Source organism: Quercus robur, chromosome 1 (assembly GCF_932294415.1).
Source record: "Quercus robur chromosome 1, dhQueRobu3.1, whole genome shotgun sequence".
Classification (NCBI taxonomy): Eukaryota; Viridiplantae; Streptophyta; class Magnoliopsida; order Fagales; family Fagaceae; genus Quercus; species Quercus robur.
In genome coordinates, this window is record NC_065534.1 from 30,921,128 (window position 1) to 30,944,151 (window position 23,024).

The 23,024-nt window shown below is 35.3% G+C and overlaps 3 protein-coding genes across 3 annotated transcripts; 2 read left to right on the top strand and 1 right to left on the bottom strand.

The window, feature by feature from the left end:
• Window positions 1–1,438: 1,438 nt before the first annotated feature.
• LOC126699430 (uncharacterized) lies at window positions 1,439–2,680 on the bottom strand. Its single transcript, XM_050397292.1, has 3 exons — window positions 2,492–2,680; window positions 1,884–2,353; window positions 1,439–1,829 (listed from the first exon to the last, which is right to left on the bottom strand). Exons 1-3 carry the CDS (start codon window positions 2,678–2,680, stop codon window positions 1,439–1,441), a joined length of 1,050 nt encoding a protein of 349 aa, XP_050253249.1.
• Window positions 2,681–4,645: 1,965 nt separating this feature from the next.
• On the top strand, window positions 4,646–9,619 carry LOC126729605 (DNA-directed RNA polymerase I subunit RPA12). The gene is made up of 7 exons (XM_050434915.1): window positions 4,646–4,844; window positions 5,125–5,267; window positions 6,083–6,123; window positions 8,894–8,953; window positions 9,042–9,098; window positions 9,181–9,267; window positions 9,352–9,619. Exons 2-6 carry the CDS (start codon window positions 5,150–5,152, stop codon window positions 9,253–9,255), a joined length of 351 nt encoding a protein of 116 aa, XP_050290872.1. The 5' UTR covers window positions 4,646–4,844; window positions 5,125–5,149; the 3' UTR covers window positions 9,256–9,267; window positions 9,352–9,619.
• Window positions 9,620–14,737: 5,118 nt separating this feature from the next.
• LOC126699511 (uncharacterized) lies at window positions 14,738–16,250 on the top strand. Its single transcript, XM_050397414.1, has 3 exons — window positions 14,738–14,905; window positions 15,546–15,684; window positions 15,886–16,250. Exons 1-3 carry the CDS (start codon window positions 14,738–14,740, stop codon window positions 16,248–16,250), a joined length of 672 nt encoding a protein of 223 aa, XP_050253371.1.
• The last annotated feature ends 6,774 nt before the right edge of the window (window positions 16,251–23,024 follow it).

Consider the following 23,024-nt stretch of genomic DNA (forward strand, 5'->3'; position numbering starts at 1 on the left):
GGATCTGTACAAATTCTACATTATCAAAGTTTTGAGTCAAATGTTTCGTTAGTCTGAGGTATCTTTGCATTCGCTCCTCCTTTGCTTCGTATTCTTCCTTAATCTGCCCTATCACTAGTTTTGAATCACTCTGGAGTAGTAAGTTCTTAGCTCCGAGTGCCTTACCAAGCCTTAATCTCGTCAGTATTCCTTCGTACTCAGCTTCGTTATTGGTAGCCAGGAATTTTAGTTGAACTCCATATTTAAGCACTTCTCCGTCAGGGGTAGTTATGACAACCCTTACTCCCCCCCCTCCTTTGGGCTAACGAACCATCGGTCTGTACTGTCCACCGCTCTGTTTCGTTGGTAAAGTTGTCCTCGTCCGGGAGAGTGAACTCGACGATGAAGTCCGCTAAGGCTTGCTTCTTAATGGCTGTCTTGGGGTGATACTAAATATCGAACTGGCTAAGTTCAATCGCCCACTAGACCATTCTCCCTGCTGCTTCAGGCTTGTTCATGGACTTCTTGATGGGTTGATTCGTCATCACCAGGATGGGGTTTGCCTAAAAGTATGGTCGCAATTTATGTGAGGCCACTATTAACACGAAGGCAATTTTTTCAATCCTCGGGTACTTAGCTTCTGCACATTGGAAAGCTTGACTGACGTAGTAAACTGGGAGCTGCTTTCTTTCCTCTTCTTGAATGAAGGCTGCGCTTACGGCCGTGGTTGAGACTGCCAAATACAAATATAAATTTTCCCCTTCCTTGGATGGACTCAAGAGGGGTGGATTACTCAGGTATCATTTGAGTTCCTAAAAGGCTGCTTCATATTCGTCAGTCCAGGGAAAGGCCTGCTTCAAGGTCTTGAAGAAAGGCAGGCATTTCTCCATTGCTCTAAAGACGAACCTGTTGAGAGCTACAATTCTTCCTGTGAGCTTCTAGACCTCTTTGACGGTCTTGGGCGATGTCATGTTGAGTATGGCTTGCACCTTCTTTGGATTTGCTTCTATCCCCCTTTGGGACACCATAAATCCTAAGAATTTCCCCGAGGATACGCCAAAGACACATTTGTTGGGATTCAACTTCATCTGGTATTGTCTGAGGGTGGCAAACATCTCCTTCAAGTCGTCTAGGTGGGAAAGTTCCTTTTTACTCTTGACAAGCATATCATCCACATACACCTCCATATTTCTGCCAATTTGCTTGTTGAACATCTTGTTCACTAACCTCTGGTAGGTTGCTCTTACGTTCTTCAGCTCGAAGGGCATCACCTTGTAGTAATAGAGCCCCTGACTCGTGATGAAAGAATTTTTCTCCTGATCTTCTTCAACCATTCTTATCTAGTTGTACCCTAAGAAAGCATCCATGAACGTCAGTAACTTATGCTCAGCTGTAGAATCCACTAATTGGTTTATTCTCGGTAAAGGGAAACTGTCTTTCGGGTAGGCTTTGTTTAAGTCTATGAAGTCCCTATTTTTGTCGTATTTGTTGCCTTTCCTTCAACCAGTTCCATTGTCTCCAAGGTCTCCACTTTATCCTCTTCTTTCTCCTCGATCATCCACGTATGGTTCTCCTTTATGGCCAACACGACCTGGTAGCATTCCCTGGCCAGGACCTGATCTCCTTTTACCTCGCCGACACCATTCTCAGTTGGGAATTTTACCTTTAAGCAAAAGATGGATGTGGCTAACTTCCACCGGTTGAGCATGGGTCTCCTAATGATCACATTGTAAGACGAGGGGCAATCTACTATTAAGAAGTCTAACTGGCGTGTCAATTGCTTTGGGTAGGTCCCCACCGTCACTGTCAAAGTTACTATACCCTTGGGATATACTCTGTCCCCACTGAAACTGACAAGGGGGGAATCAAATGGGCATAGTCTCTCTGGATCTAGCTTTAGCTACTGGAAAGCGGGAAGGTAAATGATGTCTGCGGAGCTACCATTATCCACGAGGATCCTCTTAGTATTGAATCCTTCAATCGTGAGTGTTATGACCAAGGGGTCATTATGAGGCTGCTTCACTCCCCGTGCATTTTCCTCGTTGAAAGACATATCTTGGTTCGTTTTTCTCTGCTTGAATGGGGGTACCTTGTGGACTGTGTTCACTTGCCTCTGGCATGCTTTATTAAGGGATCTGAACGACCTGCCCGTGGTTGGCCCACCTGTGATCATCCTTATTTCCCCGATCATGGTTTGTGGTCGTTGAGACGTGTGATCCTCATCTCTGGGCGAGAACTCACGCTGGTTTTTATCATCGTCTCTAAACCTACTAGATTCTCCATTCTTCACATACTTCTGCAGTTTTCCTTTCCGTATCAATTCCTCTATCTGTTCCTTCAGGTCTCGGCAATCTTCTGTATAGTGACCTTGATCCTTGTGGAATCAGTAGTACTTCTTCTTGTCTCAGACGTTAGGGGACGAATGTAATGGCCTTGGCCATTTGAGGTAATGCTCATCCTTAATATGCGCCAAAATTTTGTCAACAGGCATAACTAAAGGAGTGAATTTTACCATTCGAAGAGTTTTTTCGTCTTTCCATTTACTCCCGTCGATGGTTCGGCGATCTGGACGCTCCCTTTTTTGTCCTCTATGATCATCCTCCTTCTTTCCTTTGTTTGTTGGCTTCTCTTCGTCTCTTATGGTGGCTAGTGCTTCTTCAGCATTCATGTACTTTTGTGCCTTCAGGAGCATCTCTGCCATCGTCTTAGGAGGATTCTTCACGAATGACATCACGAACTCTCTAGACTTCAGCCCTGCCTTAAAGGTCGTCAACTGCACTTTGTTGTCAGCTTCATCTACTTCCAAGGTCTCCCTCGTGAATCATTTCACGTACGACCTAAGGGTTTCTTTCTCTCCTTGTCTAATAGTAAGCAAGTGGTCTGCTGGCCTCTTGGGGCGTTGACCCCTGACGAAATGGCGCAAAAAGGAGTTGCTTAACTGTTCGAAGTTATTGATGGTCAAAGTTGGCAACTTTGTGAATCACTCCCTTGCAGCTCTTTTCAGAGTGGTAGGGAAGGAACGGCATAATATTTCATTAGGAGGCTGTTGAAGGCCTAGTGTCGTCTTGAAGGTGTTGAGGTGGTCCTGGGGATCCTTAATTCTGTCAAACGGTTTAAGTTGGGGCAATCTAAATTTTGACGGCACTGGGCACTCAAGGACGACAGTAGTGAAGGGAGAGTCTATTACCCTGACCATTCTATCCAGGCTCCGATCTGTCTTCTCCTTAATGGCATTCCTCAGCTCGTCCATCTCCTTCCTCATCTGTCGGAGAAGATTTGAGTTCTGATCATCTAGAGTAACAGGCCCTCGATGGTCACTTCTTCTACGGCTATCTCCCTCATCCTCATGATTGGCTCTGGATCGATTCTTCTCCTGTTGAAGCCGCAGCCTCATTTCCTGATTTTGCCTAGTGAGATCTTCGATCGTGCCCGCTAGAGCCTGGACTTGCTGAATCAACGCGGTTGTGTCCTGATTATACTCCATCTGGATATATAGAAGTTGATAGGAACTACGTTTTCGGATCGGAGCACGAAAATGTCACGTTCCCACAGATGGTGCCAAATTGATGAAGCACAAGTTCGTCAGTCGTAGTGAATTTGTCTAGATGGAGCTGGATGTTCGCTTGTGTCACAATGGAAGTAACAATCCTTTAAGATGGTCACCGGTGTGGTGCCTGCCACAACGCCTCCGATGCCAAAGTCAGTATAAAGAGTTTATGATAATAGAATGTAAGAATAACTAGGTATGTTTCGTAAGTGTGTACGTACCTTCTGTTGGAGGTTTTGAGGGCTATATATACATATTCTCATTGCTTCTAGCCGTTGGGGCTATTATTGTGGTTTTAATGCTCTTGTGGGTAACGTCTTATTCTCTGTAATGTGGACTTTAATGGGCTCCTAACGGCTTGCGTAGCTGACTTTGTAACTACCCAAGTCGTTTACTGACTACATTGAATGACTTCCATATCCTCGTCAGTGATGATTAGTTGCTCCGTCTGTCAAGATGACTTCGTCATTTTCAATGGCTTCGTCTAGGAGTGGTGATCTTGTCAATCCCATCACATTCAGTATTTAAACCTTACTTTCCCCAAACTACATTTACTTACTCAAAAGCAAATCATCTTTCCTAAATTCTTCAATGGAAGAACCAAGCTCAATCTCTAAAGATCAAGGTATCCCACTCTCCTCGATTTTTTTTTTTTTAATTCTCCTGTTTGGATGCCCATAATATATATATATATATATATAAATATATATAGCAAAATAAAAGGATCTAGGTCTAGTTTATTTATTTAGTTAATTAAACCCTTCCCCCTTCTAAATTTGAATAAAGAATGAAAGTCTCATCTATTATTTAGTCAGTATATCCATTTATGTAGTTATTATGCTCAACTGAGTAGAAGATTAACTGGTTAAGAAATTTCATGTTTTAAAAATTTTCTTTAAGTAAATAGAACAGTTGTATTAATTAAATTCAGAGCTTATAAAATAAATAAAAGAATTAAAATCTATATTATATTATATATTTTTATTCTTTTATTAATCTATATTAAATATTAACATACACTCCTCCCAAAAAAAAAAAGACACCTGGCTGGCATGCTAGGTTTACATCTCCCAAAGTACTCAATTCCCAAGTGGGGCAAAAGGGGAAAACTGTAAAATATGTAAGGGCATATTTAGAAGAAGCAGAAAAAGAAGAAGAGGGAAGTGATCGGCTGATCAGCTCTCCCACAGAAAGAAGAAGAAGAAGAAGAAGAAGAAGAGCTACAGAAGATCGGCGCGAGACTGAGAGAAGGAGAGAGATCGAGAGAGAGAGAGTGGGGAAACTGATTTTGGGATACTCACAAAAGGCAGCGTTTCAGGTTAGGATTTTTACTCTTTTTTTTTTTTTTTCCTCTCCTCCCCGTGTCCGACTATAAAAAAAAGGGAAGGATACGCGGACAGCCGTGTCCCCTGCGTACGCCGTGCCCGTACGCGTACGACACGACACGGGCACGGCAGGCAAATTGCCTTGTCCGTGTCATATGGAAGAAATTCGGGAGCCTGTAAAAGAATTCCAACAGGAAGCTTTTTATTTTTATTTTTTTTTTTATTTTTGGTAGAAATAATGATACATTTTTTTTTTCTTCTTCTTATTATTAGTTGTATAGAAAAGCAAGGAGAGCTGATGGCGTATTCTCATGCACGTGATTTTATGTTCTGCGACTTATGTGGGACTGTACTATCTATGAGAACAACCAAGTATGTTCAATGCCCACTGTGCAAGTTTAAGCGCAGTATGAAAGGTGAGAGGTTTTACATTATTATTAGCTTAGTAGATGGTATGTATCTTATCAGTCAGATTTTTATGATTCTGTTTTCAATAAATCACTTAAAGAGTAGTGGAAAAGAGTTTTGTATATTTGTTAATAAATATTTGCTTTAATCAAATAGTTTTTTTTGCATATTTATTTACATCTATTGCCTACTAATAGTATTTTTAGCAGTGAAATTCCTTATTGCTGCCACGGGCCTTTAGTGTGGTGGGGGTGGAGTAAGAGTCGGGATTTAAGTTTTCAAGAAAGGGCTTCATATACATAATCACTTAGATTAGGCTAAGTAAAATTTCTATCTTGTATAATTTAAAAAAAAAAGTTCCTTATTAAGAATTCCACTCCCACCCCCCCCCCCCCCCCCCCCAAAAAAAAAATCAATATATTTTTACATACTATTTATCTGATCTAACTTTTACACATTCTGGGAAATACATTCTGGGAAATCATGGATGTTCATATAGATTTTTTTTTTTGCTGGTGTATATGATTCACTTGATTGATCAATTACGCATATATAGCCAATTTCATACTGAACAGAACTACCTCAGCATTCTGGAACCTCTCTGTATTTCCATAGTGGCTTTCCTTTCCTATCCCCATTTTGCTGTCATAGTTTGTGATGTTGTAGCTGTAGAATAATGACATAGCATCCTATGTGTTATCTACTGCTTGAAGGCAGTGGTTTTACTTTTTACAATATTTTAGGCCCTGCAAAATATTTCTTAAATTAATGCAATTCTTTTATTTGATTTTGTTCATTCCTAATTGGTTGCTGTTGTCTTCAGAGGTAGCTGAAAGAGAAACTTCTTACATGGTCACAGCAGAGGTATGCCTCAAACTGATCTGCTCTTGCATTTTGTTTTGTTGTCAAGTTATCATGTCTTTCATAATGGCTGAGGCTTGATTATGTGATAGGAACTAATAATAGGATATAATAATTATCTATGCCACATTTACCAACAAATGGCTTGGTTTTACCCTTGGCCTCTCCAATGCTCCAAGTACTTGAAATTCTTTCTTTTCTGTAATCCCATATAAATCTTTGTAAGAAAAATTTTTCTATAACGTTAAAATTTTTAACTCTCAAAAAAATAAATATAACCCCCTGTGGTTTGCCATTAGTACCAAAAACCCCCTGAACATTAGACTGTGACATATAACCCACTAAGTATAAATATGTTAGTTCTCTGTTAAAATTAAAAGTTTTGTATTGCATTGCACACTACCAATGGGAAATTTTCCCACCTCTTTCCTTGGGCAAATTTGAAGGGTTCACACCAGTTATTGGAGTTTTTCTCCTCCTTTTTAGCAATTTTCATATCAAAATACTTGTTCATTTGCATTCATTTTAAAGGATGTACTGTTTACACTTATGCATTGTTAACAATTGAATGAAATATTAACAAAAATTATTTAACCAGTTGTTTGTTACATTTTTGGTACAATTTTACGTACCCTACAATTTCAAAATACTTAATACTATAACTGGTGAATCTCACAATTTAATGCTATTCCAAAAAACCTGTACTGCTCTTCAAACAAATTCACAATTTTACAATCTGGTGCTGTTCCAACACCTATAATTTCAAACAATTTCACAATCTGCTTATACAAACATGCCAAATTTGATATGCTATTTTCGTTTCACAAAAAGCAGTGTTGCTGCCAATCTGTTTACGTATCTCACTTTAGTTAATAATATAAAAATATTTATAAAATAAAAAAAGCAGCAAGTACAGATAACACTTAAATGTTTTTTTTTTTATCACAAAAAAGTCTTTTGCTTAAAGCTTTTACACGTTTCTGTTCACAAAAAATGCAACATATCACCTAATTTTTTTTCATCTTTCTGGTCACAAAAGGCCAAGAGCCTTATAACTCAACTGGCAAATCCTGGTGTATCCAATGGAGACATCTAGGTTTAAATTCTCCCTTACTCATTGTAACTATTGAACTATCAAGAAAGAACAACTTTGTAGTCACAGAAGAAAAGCAGTTGCCAATCTACAAAATAAATGCTATTTGGACTCCACTTCTGTCAAAACTAGATGCTGCCAGTCATCCCCAATGACACTTCAACTTGCTGCCTTTTCCTAAGACTTCTCCTCACTGGCACCTTTGTGCATTAATGGAAGTTGATTGAGTGGCCACACTTGATGCTTGAGTTGAAATTTGAGTAACCAACTGCAATAGTGTGAAAAGAAAGTCACCCAATCATAAAACAATAACCTTCTTTACCTTTTAACAGTAAACAAGTTATATAACACTAAACATTGAACCTTGTCTTTGCCCTTCCCTTTCCCTTCTCATTGGCCTTTTGAGTTGCTGTTGCAGCTGCTGATTGAGCTACTTGTGGAGCTGCTGACTGAGAGCCACTGGTGGAGATGACCCTTTCTGAAAATTGCAAAAAAAGCAACACATCATAACTAAACTAGTGTAATAAATGTAAAAGTCACTAACATCTTAACCAAATTGTCCAGAAAAGGGCAAGACATCGTCACTTGCATTTTCTTTAATAACTTTGAGTCTGGATGAAATGGTCTCTTGCATGACCTTTTGTTGTGCCCCACTTGTTAACATATTTATTTGCCCTTGTCACTTGGTGAGGATTGCAATGAAAATGTACTTTTAACTAGAATTTTCAGTTAAAACAAGCCATCCACACTGGCAAGAAACATGCACAGGACATAATGACAACTGTTCTGTTCTTTTCTTGTATTTTAAAAAAAAAAAAAAAAAATTGGATAAATCCCAAATGAAAGAAGAAAATGTTCAACCAATATGGATAATTTAAATGTGAAACTATAAAACTGAACCAGATTATTAAAAAAAAAAAAAAAAAAAAAAAAAAAATCCAAATCTATCCCCAAAAATAAACAGGTAATCACAAAACAATCCTTTTCAAAGCTGAAACAGTGGCTGGAACACAAATACTGAAAGTCAGTGAGGCAAAACTGGTGTCGTCAAGCGATAAGCGGCCCTCACTCTGCAATTGACAACCTCCTCTGCAACTGAGGGTTCTGGCAAAATTAAGAACCTCTCAAACAGCCAATATTTGAAGGTTCTACATCTCAGATTGAAGAGAAAGAGGCAGGCTGTTTGGATGGTTTGAGTTTTGGGGAAAAATAAATCCACCATTCAACTTACTTGTGTTCACACATGTGACACATTCCATTTAAAAATAACTGGATCTAGTGTTTCACTGTGCCCAAACCCCAGGGGCTTTGTGTCACAGTCTAAAGTTGGACTTTTATCTTAGAGGTGATGCCTGAGGGAGGATCTTCTGTACTGATAGGTGTTGCCTTGTTTGCTTCTTGCCTTGTTTAAATTACAGTTTTATATGGTGTCCACATTTTTCTTGTTTACACTTCACACACACTTTTTAGAATATGAGTGCCATCTCATAGATTTAAGCAATAACTTCAAAACATGAATCACATATAATTGGAATAAATATGAAAATGTTGACTTTGGTTCAGGACCTGATAGCAGCATCTGTAATGGATTTAGTTCATATATATGCACCAAACTTCTGATCTTTTTTTCAATTAAAGTATCACCAACTTTATTTCCTATGTACCCTTGTTGTGTTGCAGGATATCAGAAGGGAACTGGGTATAACTCTGATTAATGACCAGGAAGTGCAGTTATCAAAGGTAACTGCATTTCAATATTGATCTACAATCATTGTGCTTTCCTAGGAGTCTGCTCTCACTTGTTCTAATATTGATTTTGTCATGACAGGTAAAAAAGAAATGTGAAAAATGTGATAATGAAGAGGCTGAGTATTGGACGATGCAGGTATTCTACCACTCAATGCAAGTAACCTACCCCCATTTCTTTCTTCCAAAAGCTCATTGATTGCATCATTTTCTCTCTACAGATGAGATCAGCGGATGAAGGACAGACTACATTTTACCGTTGCACCAAATGCAGCCATAAGTTTTCAGAGAATTAAGTATCTTTGCAGGTATTCTACCACTCAATGCAAGTAACCTACCCCACATTTCTTTCTTCCAAAAAGCTCATTGATTGCATCATTTTCTCTCTACAGAAGAGATAAGCGGATGAAGGGTAGACTACATTTTACCGTTGCACCAATGAAGCCATAAGTTTTCAGAGAATGGAGTATCTTTGCACCAAATGCGGCCATAGGTTTCAGAGAATTTAAGTTTCTATCATATATGAGATGCAGGATAGAAAGAGAATGAAAGAAATCATTTTTTATGGTGGTCGATAAATTTATTGATGACCATAGACGCAATTTATCGAACTTTTTTTTTGGGGTGAAAATGGATTATGACACAGAATTTAAGTACCTAGACCATGCTAACAACCTATGCATCAGCTAGCAATTGGTTTACAACAAAATTAGGAGGATCCAAATACAACACGAGAATCGCTATAATTATTTCTTATCTTTACCTGAAAAGTATGTGCAATGATTTCCTTCTTGGTGTGCTTGCTTGAGCTGTACTACCAAGTGTTGAAACTTAAACGAGGAATTTGCAACTGAATTGAACGCATTGCATGGGTGAGGTGTAAAATCCGAGTTAGCACATGACGTGAGAACATCTACAAATGATTTGGCATATACTTTGTTAAGAGCACTAGCATTGGGGGTGTAAACACCCTCTAGTTGATATTTTACAACCAAAACTTCAAAAAACACCCCTAATCTAGGTATGGGTTTCTAAAAAATTTTGCAACCTGTAAACAGTTGGTTCTATATATAGACCAACTGTTCACTTGGATGCAAAATAAATATTATTATTATAATTGAAATATCTGACATTCTCTCTCTTCAATTCACGCTACACAGCAACGCTCCTCATCGCAATCTCACTCTTCTCCCTCTCTCTCCCAATTGCAGAAGCCCAACACTCTCCCCATGTTGCTTATGTCAATCACTCTCTTTCCCTCTACCACTTTTTTTTTCTCTCTCTCTCTCTCTCCCCAGATCAAGAATTCTAGGGTTTGAAACATTGGTTTAAATTAAGGTTTCGTTTGGATTCATGCAGCACCAAAACTCCATCGCTCTCCCTATGCTGCTCAATCACTCTCTTTCCCTCCACATGTTTTTCTCTTCACCGCATTGATCCATCCCCAGACCGCAGATTGATTTGGTTTGTTGGTTGGTTTAAATATGGGTTTTGTTTGGATCCGGGATTGACTGAAGCTCCATTGGTTTCGGGGTTTTGTTTGGGTCATCTTGCTTCGACAATTTCATCAATTGTTTAGGTCATCTTGCTTTGATGGAATCATCAATTGTTTGGGTAAGAATCGCATTGTTTTCAGAGCCGGACTGAACTAGGAGGTCGGACCATGAAAACCGGGAATCAGATTGAAATCTGGTTTTTTAAGCATAGAGAACCGGGCATATGTGGCAATTTCGTGAACCCCTAAAATCGGGGTTGGACCGCACGGTTCATGCAAAACTGGTGGCAAGAACCGTGCGGTCCAACCCCTTAGCAATTTTTTTTAATAAAAACAACTTAACACAATTTTATTCTACTTAATTAAATTATCCATCTCTTACAAGGAATAAAAAAAAAATTATAATTAAAATCCTTCCAAGATATTCAACTTTACTTCAAAAATCAATCAAAATTTTTAATATTTTTATGGTTATTATTTTATTTTATTAACTTTCTTATTTAATTTTTAAATATATGCTTGAAAATAATTAAATTTCCCTCACATATATAGATATATTAGTCAATTTTGCTAGTTTTATAAATTTAATATCTATATTTAGGCTTTAATTAATTATTAAATTAATTATGATATCATCACGATTTGACCTCAAAAATCTTGAATCTCTCCTTTTTACGGTTCAATGAACGGTCCGGGTTTCAAAACCATGAAGAATCGATGGGTTTCATCTCTCACCGTTTGGGTCATCGGATTAGTTTCTCAGCTCCAGTTTGATTGGGCTTTTGATACAGAGGTATGTTATTTTCTTCTTCCTCTATAATCGTTTGAAATTAGCTTTGTAATTGTCAGAGAAAGGTTATGATTTTGTAGACTCTAAGTGTTGATCTTTTGATTCAGATATTAAGATTGGATAGGTAAGGGTAAACAAGTAAGATACATCTCTTTTGAGATGTTTGAATTATTTGATCATTGGTTTATAATCTGATGTTTGCTAGCATTTTCGAATATCTTGATTTATGAAAACATGCTCATTACTGCTATGGTTTTAATTCTTTTGCTGTTTTTCCCTCATTTGCTCACTGTCTAGGTCGCAAGAATGGGTTCTGTTTTTCCTTGTTTTTATTTCATTGTTTGGTCTTGGCAAAGTAACGGTGGGTTGTAATGTAACTTGCTATGGCCTTCCTGTGCTACCCAGGATGCTTAAGGCCAAAGTTTTTTTTTTTTTTTTTTTTTTTTTTTTTTTTTTTTTTTTTTTTTTTTTTTTTTTTTGTAATACTATAGTTTTACATCAATAAATTTTCTAACAATTCTCTCAAAAAAAAAAAAAATTTATTATTAGTACTATGATTCTTGCTACATTGATGTAATAACTTGTTTGATTGGATGTATTTGTCATCTAACAGTATTTGTAAAAGAGATGTTTTCCTATATATGACAATCTATGATTATTATGGAACACTATAAATATGCTCTCCCTCTTTTCTAGTACTAGTGAACTTATGAGATCCCTCAAGTAAGCTATATTGTGGTGATAATATGTTTATACTTCAATGATGTGCCTTCCATCTTGATTTTGAAATGTAAAGTAATGATTATAATGTTTACTTGGAATTGCATATCAAACTTTTTAAGAAAGAAAGAAGTTTTTGAGAGTCTGAGTTCTTAAATGTTTTGAAAATTTATCTATCTTATTTTATTGTAGTTAGCCTTCTTTAATAGCTTAATTCTTTAATATTGCATTGTATCCCAATCCAACCCAATGGTATCATTTAAACTATTGTTAGTTGTTAGTTGGTACCATTTTGGAGTTTCAACCATTGTTAGTAGGCGAAAATGCACTTTTGGTCCCTACATTTTGGGTCAATTTCCATTTTGGTCCCAAAATTGATTTCGTTGCAAATTTCATCCCTAAAAATAGAAAATCGTTTTTAAAATCGTCCCTGCCGTTAACCCACTAACTGAAACCTCCTACATGGCAGATGGAGTGCCTTGCTTGCTGACATGGCGCAGACGTGGCCATTAAAATATTATTAAAAATAATTATTTGGCATTTTTTTAATGCCACGTCAGATTTAAATGAATAAAACATTAAAAAAAAAGGCCAGATCAGAAAATTAAATTTTTTTTTAAATAAACATTAATATAATTAAATTAAAATTTTTTTTTTTACATTTTTTTTCGTAAGAACATTTCTTCTTTTCCAGAACATGAATGTCATGTTCTTCCTTGGCAAACAAACTAGCAAACCCAAAAATTTTCTTAAGAAACAAACACACAAAAAAGCCCAAAAAATTTAGCTTAAAACAAAATCATAAATCTCAAATCCACCATTTTTTCAAACACCAACAAAATCATCAAATCCCAAAGCCCCAAAGTACCAAATTAATCCAAAAATACAACATAACCAACCCAAACAAAAAAAAAAAAAAAAAGTCTCAAACCCAGAAAAACCCATCTTAGGCAAGTTGAACCCATCAAATCTAGCAATCCCACCTCAAAACCCAGAAAGTTGAACCAAGAAATCCACCTTAGAACCCAGTAAATCCCACCAAGTTGAACCCAGCAATCCAACAAGTCGAACCCACTAAAAAAAGTAACACAAACAAACAAACAAAGAATTTTAGATTTGAGATTTTGAGATTCAGAAAAATCAACAACAATGGAGGACATTTGGAAGAGAGCGAAAGGCTTGGTAGAAGAAGCGGTGAGGAGATCTCAGACTCTCACAAGTTCTGTCAACATTTCTGATTTGGTCACCAAAACCACCAAGAAATCCATGGAGCTTGCTGTCGAGGCTTCCAAGAAGGCCGATCAGATCAAATCCATTGCGCTCGATCAAATTTAGATTCAGCATATCAAGTCTCTCTCCCTCTCCGACATTATCCCCTTTCAGCTCTCTTCGCTTGGCAATTCTTTTGCCTCAATCTTTAATCTAAAAAAAAGTAATTTTTTTGGTTTGTTTTTAATTAAAACTAAAATTGAGGAATTAATTTTTTTTTTGAATTTTCTGATCTGTCCTCTTTTTTTTTTTTTTTTTAATGTTTTATTAATTTAAATTTGATGTGGCATTAAAAAAATGCCAAATAATTATTTTTAATAATATTTTAATGGCCACGTCTGCGCCACGTCAGCAAGCAGGGCACTCTGTTTGCCATGTAGGAGGTTTCCGTCAATGGGTTGACGGCAGAGACCATTTTAAAAACGATTTTCCTTTTTTAGGGATGAAATTTGCAACGAAATCAATTTTGGGATCAAAATGTAGGGACCAAAAGTGCATTTTCGCCTTGTTAGTATGGGGAGAAATTCTACATAAATGCTTTAGTTGGTTGTCTTCTTTACATTTAGGAATTTAATTGTGATAGAAATTCAAAATGCTTGCTTAAGTTGGTTGACTTATTTTGTCATCTCATAATCTTGGTATTTTGGGTGCTTTGTAGAAGTGTCTATAAGTAGGTTGTGTCATTGTTTACATCACCTATTTAAAAGGGATAGATTCACAAGATAACATATCCCTATATGCTAATATCTTACAATCCGATTCCAACTTTGAGGCAGAATTTTTGGAAAAATCTCAATATATTGCAATGTCTATTCAAGATTCTTCCCCATAACTTGAAATTGTCACCCCCAAGACAGCAACACGGGGTGTCATCTTTAGTGTGGAGGAAGACGTCCTCCTTGTCTCAGCATGGCTTAACACTAGCGTGGATCCCATGCGTGGTAATGAGCAAAAGCAAGAGACATTTATTGCTAAAGTTTGGCAATACTTTTGCATGCACAATACCTATGGAACAAAGCGTTCTTCTTCCTCCCTAAAAAGTCGATGGTATATAATTAATAGGGAGACAAGTTTGTTGGGTCATGGCTAAAATTGAAGCAAAGAATCAAAGTGGTGGGATTGACAAAGATAAGGTATAAATTATATTGCAATGTCAAAATATTAACTTTTAGCAATAGTTTGAAGATACTAATTATGTTATTTATTTATTTATTTTTGGTAATTTAGCTTGATCAAGCAAAGGCTTTGTATAAAGCTACATCACCCAAAAATACATGTTTCCAATTTGAACATTGTTGACTTTTGTTGAAGAACCAACCAAAATGGAGTATGCCTAAGGAAAGATCAAAAGGGTTACCTCAATCTTCAAGTTCAATAGGTGAAGTTTGGGGGGGGGGGGGGGGGTGATAACACAATGGAGTTTGAGAGACTGATTGGTAGAAAAGCCAAAAAGGCTAATCAAAAGAGAGAGGATGGTGATAAATAGTTTGGGGAATATTTGGCAATGAAATTGCACTACATTGAAGAAGCACATGAACAAGAAAAAGAGGCTCTTCGAGTCCAAGTAGAAAGGGTTCGAGTAGATGAAGAAAGAATTAGTTTTGAAATGGAAAGGCTTCGAATTCAAATGCTTAAAGAGGATGAAAGAATTGGGATTGAAAAGGAAAGGCTTGTATTGAAATGAAAAAGGGGGACCAAAAAATAATGATGATGGATACAAGTGGCATGACCGAAAGTCAAAGAACTTTTTTTAAAAATTGCCAAGAGGAAATCATTGCAAGACTAACTGGTGGTAAATAGTTGGGTTTGACATGTAGATGATGTCTTGTTCTTGTTTTTTGTACTAGCTTATTTAGGCCTAGGTTTGGCATATATTGATGAAGTCTTTGTTCCAACCTAATTTTTTGTACTAGCTTATTTTAGGCCTAGGTTTGGCACATGAAAATGATGTCTTATTCCAACCTAATTTTTGGTACTAGCTTTTTTTTGGGTAACAAAAAAGGTCTAGACCCTTATGTGATTCCTTGGTATTTCTATTATGCCACTTATGTAATCACAACATTTTTTGTTATATGAAATGCTTATGTATTTTCTATGATTGATGTCATATCTTCTATACTTATGTCTATGTTCAATCTTACACTTATGTCTTGTTTCGATCTTATTTTGGTAAATGCTTCTGGGAGTTTTGCTGTTATATTATATTTCATAAACTAAGTAGTTTCAGTGCCTCCAAACGAATATTATAGAACTTGTTTTGCTTATCTTCCTTTCATTTATATTGATAATTCTTGAACAATTTTTTCTTGAAGGTTGTGTCCATGGGTTGCTCTTTGTTTCGCAAATTGCTTTTTGATGACTCAGATGAGGATGAGATAATGAATAGACGTCTCAAGAGTTCAACATCACAACGTAAACATCGTCGATATATTAGATGTAATCATTTGGCAGGTAATGAAAGACTTTTATCTTGATTACTTTGCTGAATCACCAATATATCCTCCTAATTTATATCGGAGGAGATTTAGAATGAGTCGTTCTCTTTTTCTCCGTATTCAATTTAAGGTAGAAGCTTATGAAACTCACTTTATCCAAAAAAAGATAATGCCTAAAGGCTTGGTTTATCTTCACTTCAAAAGATGACCATTGTAGTTAGAATGCTTGCATATGGGGTAGTGACTGATTTAATGGATGAATATGTGCAGATTGGAGAAAGCGCTACAATGGAAAGTTTGAAAAAATTTGTTGCAACAGTGGTTGATATTTTCTCTGAGGAATACTTGAGGTCGCCAAATAATGAAGACATTGCTAAATTGTTGGCCCATGGTGAAAACCGTGGATTTTCAGGGATGCTAGGAAGCATTGATTGCATGCAATGGAAATGGAAAAATTGTCCAATTGCATATAAAGGTCAATTTAGTGGTTATATTCGTGTGCCAACCATTATTTTGGAAGCAGTGGCATCATATGATCTTTGTATATGGCATGACTTTTTTTGGGTTACTTGGGTCAAATAATGACATCAATGTCTTAGAAAGGTCTAATATATTTTCTGAGCTGGAAGAAGGACATGCTCCAGCGGTTAATTACTTAATCAATGACAATGATTACGCAATGGAATACTATCTTACCGATGAAATATATCAAAATGGTTAACATTTGTGAAAACAATTTTAGCAACACAAGGAGAAAAAAGAAAATTATTTGCAAAAGCCCAAGAGGCGTATAGGAAGGATGTACTTTAAACAAGATTCGCAATTGTATGTGGACCAGCAAGATTTTTCTTTCCTAAAACACTCCAAGACATAATGAAAGCGTGTATAATTCTCCATAACATGATCATTGAAGATGAGCGAGATGAAAATGAAGCAGTTGACTTCGATTATGAACAACTCGATGAAACTCCTTAGATCAAGTGTCACGTGAGCAGACAAATGAATTTACTACCTTCATCCAAAGTTATCAACGCATTCGAGACCAAGAAATTTATTCTCAACTCCGACATCATTGAGCATTTATGGCAAAGACAAGGCAATTTGTAGGAACTTGAATGTGAGACATTATGTATGTGACTTTTTATTGTAATTTGATATAATATGTATGTAAGTATTCTATAGACTACATTGGTAGTAATGTTCAACTGAAACAACTTCTTGGTAGGTTGATTTTTATATTGATGTGTTGGGTTAAGATAGCTTGACCCCGGTTAATTATTCAATTACCCAAGTTGATTAATTAAGTTCAATTTGCATGCAAAATGTGAAGGCACCAACAAAATCACCAAAAAAACTAAGTGCAGTGGAAAATAAATTAGATACGGTAATTTGTTGACAAATGGGGAAAACCTTGCAAGGCAAAAATCCCACTGAGTGATTTTAAGGTCACCACTCCCAAGAATCCACTAATCAATAATCAAACGGTTACAAGTATAAAGAATCTTACCAACTACCCTAGCCTATCCCGAAATACCAACCTACAGTTGAACCTTTGCTCCAATACCCAATTGGACTTGATCTTGTGGTAGCCTTCTTTCCCTTTGATGCACAAACCTCCAATTTGTGACTAACCCTTTGCATGGATCCTAAGTACGTGACTAACCCTTTGCATGGATCCTAAGTACGTGACTAACTCTAGCAACTTGAACAGATGTTGTTGGTTGCAAAGTTCTTCACTTCATCAGTAATGAAGATTTGGAAGCACTTGGCTACAAAACTCTATGACGTACAAACGCAGTAGCTTCACATAGAGAATATAAGTCTCTTAGTCTCTGTATTCATGTGTGATGACCTTTAAAATAAGCCTCATATATATCTAGGGTTGTGAGAAAAGAAATCCTAAACAAGGCCAAATTTCAGATCTAGAAATTCTGTAATCGTAATTCTCGATAGATGGAGCTGCTGTCGAGCTATCTATTTGAGATTCACATTAAGTCTCGATAGTAGACATCTGTCGAGCTATCTGTCGAGACTTAATGAACAACTTTTCTTCACTTGTTTCTTGGACCAATCTTCATGTTTTTAATACTTTACTTGAACAACATGTTTCTTGAAGTACTAAACCCATCTTAGATTTATCTAATTACAAGTAAGATGCATTTTGTCAAAAGATTAGCCAATTACAACAAAATATGACCCTAACAATCTCCTCCTTTGGCAATTCGTGACAAAACGGCAAAAAACAATTATAAGAGAAGTCTAACACAACTATCCCATAACATACAAAAGTACATAAATCTAACCTTAACACGAACTCTTGAAAAACTTTGCAAGAAGAGAGATCATGACATGGTAGACTTGCAAACTGTCTTCACTGAAACACTTAAATGAAATTCATCAAGGCATCAAGTGTGAAACATAGACAAGCTATATACAAGAAGAAACATGTGTATAAAGATAGAAAAGAAACAACACATAAGAGACAAATGGTGAAATACATGCATCATCATCATATATAGAAACACCACATGATGTAAGAAAATGGTCACAAAACCAAAAGATACAAAACACAAAATATATCAATATCATAGTGTATCAAACCAACTCTCCCCCTAAGTTAGTTACGTCAAAGATTTTCCTCCCTTTAACATGAAGTTCTCCCCCTAAATCTATTATTCCCCCTGACGAATGACATTCAAAACTCAAATTTCTCCCCCCTTTTTGACATGATTATCAAAGGACATAAAAAGCCAAAAAAGACTTAACTGGAGACAAACAGAAAACTAACATAGAGGGAACAGAGAGAACAAGGAACCACAGACCTACAAGAAAATGTGTTTTACGTAAATGGATATTGATAGGTTCAATATATAGTGTGTTTTGCGTAAATGAATTTAAACACATTTTTTTTCCAAAAAAAAATTATCATAGAAATATGGATTTCCAAAAATATGATTGTTCGATTAAAAAAAAAAAATCTCTATTAAGAAAAGTCGAGTCGAGTTTTAAAAAATATGACTGTTAGTATAACGATTATTTGAAAATATGACTGTTGGAATTAAAAAAATAATAAAGAAAGAATAAAAATGAATATTTAAATGAGATGGTATAAATATAGAAACTAGGATGTTAGGTGTATTGTAAAGTGAGTTGGTATAATAGATAAAGTAACTTTTGAGGTGGTAAAATAGAATTTTTTTGGCCACTCGGATGCTAATCCTCTAATGATTTTTAGAATATTCATACTAAAGAGATAACTTGAGGAGAAAATATCTAGGTCCCAACTGTTGGAAAATCTGGTTTTGTATCTCATACAAAACACACAATGGAAGCAACAATCACGGATCTACTTCATTCATGAAAGATAACATGTAACCTTAAATTCTAGAACAAAGAATAGGAAGCGTACCTTGATGCAGTGAAATTCAAAACCAACACATGAGAATACCTTTAATCTTCATCTCAATTCCACATGGTGCCCAAGATGTGTGGTCTCTCAATCAGTCTTTTGTACATAGATTCTCAAGGAAAAATCCTTCTTCTTCTACTTGTGGAGAAAAACTGATTTCTTTTCTTTTTATCATACGTACTTTCTAACTACCTTAGTAGTTACTTATTTAATAAATCTTATTAAATAAAATCTGATTATCTAATTGGGTTAGCCTTTTGGGCCTACCCAATTGGGTTTTAGTTTATGGCTTGAGATGGGATTAAAGGGAACAAATAAGACTCTAGCTCCAATGGGTCTTGGGCTTTTCTATCAACTCTTGACAAGTCTAAAGTTACCATTAATTATATTCAATACCATTATAAGAATATAATTGCACTCTAGGCCTTATTAATAAATTATATCCCAAGACTTTATTATACATTCAACCCCATCATTAAAATATTTGTAGTAATACAAAGTCATAAATGTTGACTGCCATTTTAAAGATTACTACATCTTAATCCTTGAGTACCCGGTTTAACCATTTATGTTATTCATCATATATTTATAAAATCCAGTTTCATAAATATATACTTTAATAGCTCCTTACTAAAGTGGTTAGGCCCAATACTCTGAATAACCAAATCCATTAAATTTATCTCAAGGGAATATTTTATATCTCCGTTAAGAGATTATGAATTTTATCTTGAGAATATATGTTCCATTAACATTAAATGTGGCTGCCCAACATACTGAGGTTTTGATCGTATCTTATAGATCTCACTCTTGATATATCAAAACAACCTACACCTCATGAACAGGTCCATATTCTCTCAGGATTTAGAGTTGATGTAAATAGAAGTCGTGAGATTTATTATTCATTTGACAGTTGTTACGAGAATAATAAATTTCACAGTGGTCCAGTTCAATATGTCTTAACTCTTAAAACATATCAACATATCAACTAGAACTCTTCACTTCCATGATTAAGGCAAATCATCTTACTTGATATGTTATAGTCTTTGCAGATGAAATGCCCAATTTCATCACCGACTACGAACTAAAATTCGGAGTTTACAAAGAACTTGTGATTTATATCTTCTGTGACTTTTCACATAAATCACATACTATGCATCTCATGAATTAAGATAATGGCCCATTAGTTCATTTATAGATAGTCTCATATAAGTAAACTATTTAATAATTTATGACATGCCAATAAATTGGATTTTAGGCCACAAATCCTAACAATCTCCCACTTGCCCTCAAAGACAATTTTCTACAAATCTGATACTTATCTCCCTTTAGAGTAATTCATAGTCACTCTAAGGCAAGGTTTGGAAACAAGTTTTAGCTAGATTTATTGCATAAATTATCTTTTCCACTACTACTTCTCAAGTACTCATATCTCTCTAATGAGATAATACTTACACTTAATGTGTATCTTCACCACCTAGGATGAACACATATCTTAAAGTCCAACTTCATGAATCACAATCAAACTATAAGTCAGTATTTGTACATCCAGAAACTATGAAAACCTCACTTTTGTGGACAAGCATATAATCCCTAATTCTCCTAAGATATTTGAGTATATGCTTTACTCCCAAATTAAGTGATCTTTGATTCAATTGATATTTACTTACTATGCCCACTTCAAAATAAATATTTAGCACAGCATAAAGACTTCCTATCGATTTGATATAAGGAACCATCTTAATATGCTTTTCCTTTTATATGTCTTAGGACTATAGTCCTTTATAAAGGAACTTCAAACTTAAAAGAAAAGAATCTTTTCTTGAAGTAATACATGCTTAACTTGGCTAGAATCTAATCTATTTAAGCAGTTTAAGATAGACCTAACATCCTAATTTCTAAATTTTAACAAAGTTTAATTCTTAGGATGTGACCAGTCTTTCCTAAGTACTTTATATCAAACTAGACTAGACAACCAAAAACTCCATTGATGACAATAACTCTACATCATTCTAAATGATTAGAATGTCATCAACATACATTAAGAAATTTATTATTTTATATAGCTTTTACACACATAAAGCTTTTAAATACTTGATCAAAATCAAACAATTTGATTACTTGATCAAATATTACATTTTATGATTTAGATGCTTGCTTTGGTCCATAAATGGACTTTAAGCAACTTGCATACTAAACACTGCTGGTTCTTTGCTATGAACAAGTCTAGTTTCATCATATAGATGTCTTCCTCAAGATTGCTACTAAAAGAAGCTTTCTTGATATCCATTACCATATTTCATCCAAAATGAAATATAATGAATAGGAGAATCTAAATAGAGTCAAACTTAACTATTGGTGAAAAAATCTTTTCATAGTCGAACAATTTTTTTTTGAATAAATCTTTTTGCCAGTAGTCTTGACTTTAAAGGTTTGCACCTTCAAATTTATCAATCTCATTTACTTGTAGACCTATTTGAAAACAATAGGCTTAATGCCATTAGGCGCCTCTACAAGTTCTAGACTTTAAATAGAATCTAATTCTATTCACATAACCTTGATCTAGTAATCCATATTCATATCATCTATTGCCTTTACGTAGGACCGAGGATTAAATTCATATCCTTGTGGAATAACTACAAAAGTTTATTCCAAAAGTATGAATTTATTTGGTAATCCTCCCACTACGATATTGTATTGGAGTAATAGTTATCTATAGAATAATGTCTTGTGGTATATCTAATACAATCATCTCATTTCCAAATGTATTTTATAGTTGTCTTACAACAAATTCTGACATTTTTCTTCTAGAACAATCTACCTTTAAAAGAGCCTTATTCCTCCTTTATGTATGCACTAACTTAAAGAAGTCATTGGAACTTCATTCCTTTACAATAAGGATCCCTAGATCTTATTATCCTCTAAATAGAATTCATAGACTGAGAATATAATAAAATAATGATTCTAAAAGCCCATCTTTCACCAATCTTGAATATCATTTAGATTAATAAGATCTATACATAAGTGCCAAAACATACATTACCAAAGGATGGAAACTTTCCCTTTAAAAAGTAAAACATGTAAATTTCCATCTAGAAAACAATCATGGACAATGCTTAGCTTTACCAAAATCGGAAACACTTTCCTTTTGGTCATACTTTTGAGTCTAATTTCCTTTTTGGCAACTACTAGGGCAACTAGCTTGTCCAACTATTTGGTATTATAATTCCTCTTCTTACCATCCTTACCTTTTGGTCTAGGCAAAGAATTTGAATTAAATCATATTGATCCTAGCCTTAGCTTTTAGGATGTCTTCTGTTGCGTAGAACTCACTCATCAATTCAGGTAACATAAAAAGAATTTAATTTCAAAACAATCTAAATTGATCAAATGATTCTAACAAGGACTTGGGATCATATCCATTTGAGATTAACAATTAATCTCTACATCCAAGAATTCCAATTCATTTTAAAATTAAAACATTTTCATAAAATAATATAGAATTGGAACTCCTTAAGCCTTTCTTAGCACTCAATATGATTCATACCAAACATCTCATTTAGACTTAATATAAAGTCTAAGTCTAGTACTAACTCTTACATCTCATGCAGTTGCACAATTAAGATAGAAGCCAATGAAACATTATAGCATTTCAATGGAGACTATGATCACATCATAAGCTATCTTCCATAAATGCATCATGTATAGGAAATTATGACAATGCTAAATCGAAACATATTTATGTACTTCAGCTCCTTTAAGCATCATGTCCAAAATTATTTCTTAGTTAATGTGATTCACTTAAAATAGTAGCTAGAGAACAAAATTATGACAACTTTATTTTGAGACCATGAACATAAATACTAGGGCATTATCATTTTGCATCCATAATCATATAATATGGAACCCGAAAAACATACTATACTAGGTGCAACGACAACCTAATCCTG

Bases quoted from the DNA above. Each gene is read 5' to 3' on its own strand.
- LOC126699511 (XM_050397414.1), top strand. From the start codon at position 14,738: ATGAAATTGCACTACATTGAAGAAGCACATGAACAAGAAAAAGAGGCT. The intron at 14,906-15,545 runs GTATTGAAATGA...TTTTTCTTGAAG, and splicing joins GGATTGAAAAGGAAAGGCTT to GTTGTGTCCATGGGTTGCTC. The intron at 15,685-15,885 runs GTAATGAAAGAC...TGACCATTGTAG, and splicing joins TAGATGTAATCATTTGGCAG to TTAGAATGCTTGCATATGGG.
- LOC126699430 (XM_050397292.1), bottom strand. From the start codon at position 2,680: ATGGCAGAGATGCTCCTGAAGGCACAAAAGTACATGAATGCTGAAGAA. The intron at 2,354-2,491 runs GTAAAATTCACT...TGATTCCACAAG, and splicing joins ACGAAAAAACTCTTCGAATG to GATCAAGGTCACTATACAGA. The intron at 1,830-1,883 runs GTAGCTAAAGCT...CCCCCTTGTCAG, and splicing joins ATTTACCTTCCCGCTTTCCA to TTTCAGTGGGGACAGAGTAT.
- LOC126729605 (XM_050434915.1), top strand. From the start codon at position 5,150: ATGGCGTATTCTCATGCACGTGATTTTATGTTCTGCGACTTATGTGGG. The intron at 6,124-8,893 runs GTATGCCTCAAA...GTTGTGTTGCAG, and splicing joins CTTACATGGTCACAGCAGAG to GATATCAGAAGGGAACTGGG. The intron at 8,954-9,041 runs GTAACTGCATTT...TTGTCATGACAG, and splicing joins AGGAAGTGCAGTTATCAAAG to GTAAAAAAGAAATGTGAAAA.